The sequence below is a fragment of the Otolemur garnettii genome, unplaced genomic scaffold (genome assembly GCF_000181295.1).
Source record: "Otolemur garnettii isolate 467f Iridium unplaced genomic scaffold, OtoGar3 scaffold00062, whole genome shotgun sequence".
Lineage (NCBI taxonomy): Eukaryota > Metazoa > Chordata > Mammalia > Primates > Galagidae > Otolemur > Otolemur garnettii.
This window is the reverse complement of record NW_003852457.1, coordinates 8553258-8560993: the sequence shown is the minus strand read 5'-3', so window position 1 is coordinate 8560993 and position 7736 is coordinate 8553258. Positions and strand designations below refer to the sequence as shown.

Genomic DNA, 7736 nt, shown 5'->3' with positions numbered 1-7736 from the left:
AGCCCAGGAGTTGGAGGTTGCTGTGAGCTGTGATGCCATGGCACTCTACCCAGAGGGACAGCTTGAGGCTCTGTCTCAAAAAAAAAAAAAAAAAAGGCAGCACCTGGACACCAAGCCACCCAAATGCCAGGCTGGGGCCTGCTTCTCAGTGGCCACTCACCCACCTCCAGGACAGGTTCCTCTTGTTCCACTTGGTTGGGGCCAGAGTCTGGCGCCGCCTCCGGGCTGGGGCTGAGGCGGGGAGGTCCGGGAGGGAGCAGCGTGGGGTTTTCATAAGTGCCAAGGTGGCTTCATCTGCAGGGTGGGTGGGGATCAGAGCCAGGCCCAGTACCATGTCTAGGGATTCTGAGTGTCTCCCCAGCACTGGAGCCAACGTTGCTGGCCACAGCTCCATGCTCAGGTGCTGCTCCATTCCCGCTCCCCACGTCAGGCTGGTGGGGAATGAGCCCCAGGGCCCACTTCCCTATGCCCATGGGCCAGCATGGAGGCATGGCCCTGACCAGGTACAATGGTACCCACTGCTGACTCCCAGAGAACTGACCCAGGACACCAGTGGCCTCCAAGCCGCCAAACTGCTGCATGGCTGCGATGGCCTTGGATAGCTCCTCTTGGGTCTGCAGTTGCCCTGTGGCGGGGTCTGCCGGGGGCAGGTAGCCAAACCTGCTTAGCCACTCCTAGGGGCAGAGAGCAGAGAGCAGAGTGAGGGGTGCAATGGGGGTACCTATCCCAGCCCTGACCAATGTCACCCAGCCCCTTGTTAGCCCAGAATGCACCTCTTCCCCATTCTCAAGTCATATTATAGGCAGCTGTGGGAAAAGTGTCCTTTAGACAGGACGAGCTTGTGCAGTGCACAGCCGGAACAACTGCTCACTGTAGCTCAGCCTCACCTCCTGAGCAGCAAAATGCCCAGAGGACATTTAAAGGGTTATTAAACATGGTCAGCACCAAATGCAGGTCCAAAGCTGACTTGTTAAGGGAGGGTCTAAGACCTAACGTCTGAAACCCCAACTGAAAGGGTGATAGGCTCAGATACCAGTCTTAGGATCAGGCATGAACTGTATCCTGATGGAGGAGCAGCCTCATGTGGCAGTCAAGAGCACAGGTTCAGGGTGGCGCCTATGGCTCAGTGAGTAGGGTGCCAGCGCCATATGCTGAGGGTGGCGGGTTCAAACCCGGCCCAGGCCAAACTGCAACAAAAAATAGCTGGGTGGGGGCAGTGCCTGTGGCTCAAAGGAGTAGGGCACCGGCCCCATATGCTGGAGGTGGTGGGTTCAAACCTAGCCCCGGCCAGAAACTGCAAAAAAAAAAAAAAAAAAAGCTGAAAAAAGCTGGGTGTTATGGCGGGCACCTGTAGTCCCAGCTACTCAGGAGGCTGAGGCAAGAAAATTGCCTAGGCCCAAGAGCTGGAGGCTGCTGTGAGCTGTGATGCCACAGCACTCTACCGAGGACAACAGAGTAAGACTCTGTCTCTAAAAAAAAAAGAGCCCAGGTTCAAGCCAAGTTTCCCAGGTTCAAATTCCCCTTGGTTACCTCCTTACTGCGTGACCTGGGCAAATTAGTCAACTTCTTGGGGCTGTTTCCCTAGCCATTAGACCAATTAGAGCCCTTCCTTTGCAGGATGGTCATTAGGATACAAGTCAGGATATGCAAAATGCCAACAGGGGCTCTGCAAGATGTATGTGGCATTGTCAGGACACTGCTGTACTCTGCAGGGCCTGTGAGGGTGGGCCAGAAGCAGCTTTACCCCTGAAGCCCAGCAGGAAGCAAGAACAGACAGGTCAACTCTGTCACCCTGGGGGGTCTGGGTACAGGAAGGGCCTGAACTATCTGTTGGGGGGTCCATGATGCCATCATGGGAGCGGCCCTGCCCCCAGCTGCTGTTCCTTCAGCTGCCAAATGGCACTCACTCCCACTCTTCTTTGTGGACTCTCCAGCTTAGGAGGGCCCATGGTAGATGCAGGGCAGGTCCTAGGGGTTCTCTGAGCTCCACACCCACCCTGGACCTGGCTTCAAGAAAGGTACAAATCAGGGTGACACGCTGGGATCCTGCTTGCAGACTTTTAAATTTTTGGTGGGCATTTCAAAACTTCTCTTGAAAGGCAGCTGCGAGTCGCAGTGCAGACATGACCAAGTCCAAGAACCACACCACACACAACCAGTCCCGAAAAGTGGCACAGAAATGGCATTAAGAAACCCCATCACAAAGATATGAATCTCTTAAGGGGGTAGATCTCAAGTTCCTGAGGAACATGCACTTTGCCAAGAAGCACAACAAGAAGGGCCTGAAGATGTAGGCCAACAATGCCAAGGCTGTGAGTGCACGTGCTGACGCTATTAAGGCCCTTGTAAAGCCCAAGGAGGTTAAAAGCAAGATTCCAAAGGGTGCCAGCCGTAAACTCAGTCGACTTGCCTACATCGCCCACCCCAAGCTTGGGAAGTGTGCTCGTGCATGCATTGCCAAGGGTCTCAGGCTATGCCGGTCAAAGGCCAAGGCCAAGGATCAAACGAAGGCCCAATCTGCAGCTTCATCTGCAACTCCAGCTTCAGTTCCAGCTCAGGCTCCCAAAGGTGCCCAGGCCCCCACAAAGGCTCCAGAGTAGAAGCATCTGTCTGCCATGAAGACAAAAGGACTGGTGTGACCTCTAGGCTGCTGTCTATATGGGGCTGGGGTCCTCCTGTGCTATTTGGACAAATAAACCTGAGGCAGGAAAAAAAAACTTCTCTTGATTCAGTTATGCCACCTGCTGGGATCCCATAGCTAGAGTCTGCCACCCCCACCACAGGGGCCCAGCAGGTGTGGGTGGGATCCACCACTCCTGGAGGCCTCAGGGACTTTGGTCAGGGCAAGCCGTACTGACTGGGTTGTGCACAATTCACGTACACCTAGAACCCCCCTTCCAGGGGTCCTCCTTCTGTCCCTTATCCTCTCTCCAAACCCTACTGACCCAGAACCCACACTCAGCCCTGAGAAAGTCTCCAAGAGTGTGTGCAGAATGGGAAGTCCTGGAGGACCCCTCAGATCCGGAGGCCCCTCTCAACCTATAGGCAGAACTGGGACTTTCAAGTGGACATCCATGATTAGAAGGGCAGCTTCTTCTGAGGGGACCTTGGCCAACTGGTAACCCTACAAGGTACAGCCCAGAGAGGATCCTCCCACTCTGGCCCTGCCCCCTAGGGTGCTGAGGTCACTGCTGGCCTAGGAAGGCACCCCTGGCCACATCAGAGTGCACCCACATTGGGGTGGTGCCTGTAGCTCGGTGGGTAGGGTGCCAGCTACATACACTGAGGCTGGCAGGTTTGAGCCCAGTCCGGGCCAGCTAAAATCAACAATGACAACTGCAACAAAAAATAGCCATGCATTGTGATGGGCGCCTGTAGTCCCAGCTACTTGGGAGGCTGAAGCAAGAGAATAGCTTGAGCCCAAGAGTTTGAGGTTTCTTGAACTGTGACACCACGGTACTCTACTGGGGGCGACATAGTAGGACTATGTCTCAAAAAAAAAAAAAAGCACCCACACTGATCACTAGCAGGGATTGCTGAGTGTGCCCCATGGCCAGGCACCCTTTTAGGTGCTGAAGGTGCCCAGGAGTGCATTTGTTTCACATGGAATATGAGCACTTTCAGCTACAAGTTTTTGTATAAGTTTTACAAATATTTTTAAGTTTTGATTCCCCAGTTTTCTTTTCAAATGTCAGAACACACACACACATTTTTGTAGTCCCTTCACCATGACCACAAGTTCGAGCTACAGGGCCACGTTGTCTCTTGGTTATAGTAGCTGGTCACCTCTTTCAGGAAGCCCTCTAGAGGAGTCAGTGGTTCTCAACTTTCCTAATGTTGCGATCCTTTAATACAGTTTCTCATGTTGTGGTCACACCCAACCATAAAATTATTTTTGTTTCCTCTTCATAACTGTAATCTTGCTAGTTATGAATCATAATGTAAATAGCTGATATCTGATATGCAGGATGTATTTAGGCAACCCCTGTGAAAGGGTCATTTGACCTCCAAAGGGGTTGGGACCCACAGGCTGAGAAACCCTGCTCTAGTTTCCTAAGAGAGATATGATGCTGGATGGGAAGACCGCCTCCCCCTTACTAGGCAGGTTCACACAGGGTGACTTCACCCACCTAGGCCAGGGCTGAGATTCCTTGGGAGAACCACCCACCTGCTCTAGGCCTAATACCCCATGAGCTGATGTAGCAGCTGGGTGGCTGCACTGAGCAGCCCCCTTTGCTCCGTGTGTTTCAAAGAGGAAGAAATCCTCTCACTGGTCCCCAGGGAGCCAGGCAGTTGGCTATGCCACATGCCTTTCAGGGCTTCAGGTGCCCATGCTGAGCCTGGGGCCCATCAGGCAGCACCTATGGTGGTATTTAAGTGTTTTCCAATGTGTAAGAGTAGGTGATTTTAGCTGCAGGTTTGAGTGGCCCACCACAGGATAGGCAAGTGCCCCCAGTCGACAGCCACCTCTGCCAGCCACAGAACGCAGACAAGGGCCAAATCCCAGGTGCTGACACAGAAGGTTTGGCCTCAGGGGGCCGTACTCTCACTCTCAAGGGCCCCATGCCGTTAGCTTCACAATGCCGAGACCCCCACCCCGACCGGCAGGCCAAGGCTCAGGGTCTTGGGAGAGGGCCCAAGGTGGGCTTCTAGATCATTTCCCAAACTAGAAATGATCCCATGGCCAGAGTGTGAGGGTAGGAACACTCCCCACATCAACAGAGAATGTACTATGGCAATAAGTTTCATGTGGTGTGCCATGACAGGATCTTAGGTGTGCCGCAAAAATCTTTAAAAATCATTAAATTATTTTTGAAAGAAGTTAACAGCACAATAAGAATACTCTTGCTATTATTATTATTTTTTTCGATTAATATAATTTTTTTTTTTGCAGTTTTTTTTTTGGCTGGGGCTGGATCTGAACCCACCACCTCTGGCATATGGGACCAGTGCCCTACCCCTTTGAACCACAGGCGCTGCCTGATCAACATAATTTGAGTGTGCCTTGGAAGTTAAACTATAGGTTCAAGTGTGCTGTAAGATAAAACAAGTTGAAAAACACTGTGCTTTAGGGTGCTGGACCACAGGACAAGCCCCTGGAGGGTTTGGGTGCTGTAGGGCAGAGATGCCCCTAGCCTGCCCAGCCCCCTCCTGATCCCCCAGTTTCCCTGTGGCCCTAGCCTAGTTCTGCTCTTCAGGATAGAGGCTAGCCTGCTGGCCAGTGGTTACCATTACGCTGGCCTGCTGGTTAATTAATAGAAATGCTCTAGGAGGCCAGCAGGTTGGGAGGGGGTGTGGTGGTCAGGAGTCAGGGTGACTAGGTTGGGGTCCAGCAAAGGCAAATGCAAATGCAGCGGCACTACCTGCCCACCTCTCCCCTGCCACAGAAGCCCCTAAGGCAGGATGGGGTCACAGGATCCCTCCCCCCTACGTGTCCCCTCTCCAACCCAGCCACAATACCTACAGAGCCTGGGTTCACACACCAGCTGGGTTGTCAGTCCAGCCGCTTCCTGCCCTCTCGCCCACTACCCACTGCCTGGTCCTCCCTCTGCTGTCGCCACGGAGACCGCTGTCTCCAGGGCAACCAAGGCTGCAGAAGTGCGAGCAGCAGCAGGCGGGTGAACCTTCCAGAAGGCCATTGGGGAGGAGGCAGGAGTAGTGTCCCAGAGCTTTCCCCCAACCCACAGCTGTTCTATTGGCAACTGTTCTGCTTCCCACTCCCACCAGGGGCTGGGCCATTGCTACGGAGGAATGGAGGAACAGGACACAGAGGCTGGAGGCGGGGCCTGTGACCATGGGTTACCCGGCTGCCCAGTTCCCTTACCTCACTTTTTACACGAGAAATGATCACCATTTGACACTACATGTATCTTTTTACAGCTTTAAGGAGGCATCATGTACACAGCATAAAATTCCCTTTTGATTTTGATTTGTTTGTTTGTTTTTGAGAGTCTCACTCTATCACCCAAGGTAAAGTGCTGTGGCATCATAGCTCACAGCAACCTCAAACTCTTGGACTTGAGCAATCCTTTTGCCTCAGTAGCTAGGACTACAGGTGCCTACTACAACGCCTGGCTATTTTTAGAGACAGGGTGCCGTGGCTCATGCCTGTAATCCTAGCACTCTGGGAGGCCAAGGCAAGCCGATAGTTTGAGCTCATGAGTTTGAGACCAGCCTAAGCAAAAGCGAGACCACGTCTCTACTAAAAATAGAAAAACTGAGACAAAGGATTGCTTGAGTCCGTGTTGGAGATTGCTGTGAGTTATGACACCATGGCACTCTACCCAGGGCGACAGCTTGAGAGTCTGTCTCAAAAAAAAAAAAAAAAGAGAGAGGGAAAAAAAAAGAAAGAATCGCAGGCTTAAAAAGAAAAATAGAGACAGTGTCTCACTCTTGCTCAGGCTGATCTCGAACTCCTAAATTCAAATGATCCATCTGCCTCCCAGAGTGCCGTGATTACAGGCATGAGATACCATACTGGGCCATCTTTGATGGTTTTTAGCAAACAGAACACAACCAGTGTCCCCGCATCTGAGTTGTGCTGGTTGACTCTGTCTCTTCCAAACACCTCATAGCCTGGCACCGTGACCCAACTGTGCCATGGGGAGCTCCTGGCACCTGAGACCTGCCTTCACTCAGGCTTTACAGCTGACTTGATGGTCCTACCCTCACACATGTCGGACTCAACTGACGTGAGTGGCAGGGGAGAGTAGGTATTATTAGCCCCATTTGACAGATGAGGAGACGGAGGCTCAGAGGGATAGAGTAACCTCTGAGTCACACAGCACACAGTCAAGGCGAGTTGACCCTCCTTCTGCTGCCCCAATTCTTTCTCAGGTGGACGCTCCCAGATGTCCTGACAGCCTGCCCACTTGTCCATGCAACACATCCTTCCCACAGTGCTGTTTGGGCATGGGGGTGAAGGCCAGGGACCCCATCCTGCTGTCCACCTAGAGCAGATGGTATTATGGGGACAAACAAGTGGACACACAAATAAATCTCAGGTAGTTGTTACATCATGAACAAGAAGAATTACTCTAAGTGATCTGACTGCTGACGATTACCAAGCGTGTCCCACTCATGTGCCTGCTTCATGTTCACAATACTGGCAGGTGCTATGTGAGGACAGGGGCCCTCGATTCTGCAATATGTTCCACATACAGCAGTTGCTCAAAAAGTAACTGTTGAATTAACCTTATGAAGTGGGTACTATTGTTATTCACCATTTACAGATGATGAGAATGGAGGCACAGAAAGATTAGGACACTTACTCACAGTCATACAGCCAATGAGTGGCTACCTGTGGTTGGAACCCAGGCTTGTGCCTGTAACCCTTGAGCTAGGAGGGGCAATGAGGTCTGAGATGGAGGGGCCACTTAAAGGAGGTGCTCAGGGAGGATATCCTGGGGGTGACTTTTGGCTGTCACCTGAAGAGAAGAAGCAGCCGTCCAGGTGATGAGCATGGGATGAACATTCATTGGAGGGGGAACAGCAAGTGCAAAGGCCCTGAGGCAGGGCAGAGCTGGGGCCTGGAACAAGGGTGAGAGGTATAGGAAATGTAGATGGACCAGGTTGTGTGGGGCTCCTGGGGCTCAGTAAGTCATAAGACTTGAATGAGGCTTGGCGCCTGTAGCTTAGCCGGCTAAGGCGCCAGCCACGTACACCTAGGGTGGCGGGTTCGAATCCCCAGCCCGGACCCGCCAAACAACAATGACGGCTGCAACCAAAAAATGGCC

At 52.5% G+C, this 7736-nt stretch overlaps 1 protein-coding gene across 1 annotated transcript in view; it reads right to left on the bottom strand.

The window, feature by feature from the left end:
• MMP17 (matrix metallopeptidase 17) overlaps positions 1-7736 on the bottom strand; it is a 22890-nt gene that overhangs the window by 11167 nt on the left and 3987 nt on the right. Inside the window, exons 2-3 of the mRNA XM_003792908.1 lie at positions 542-674; positions 165-294 (exon numbers count right to left, since the gene is read on the bottom strand). Of these exons, the coding sequence (XP_003792956.1) occupies positions 165-294; positions 542-674 (263 nt within the window). The remainder of the gene's footprint in view (positions 1-164; positions 295-541; positions 675-7736) is intronic.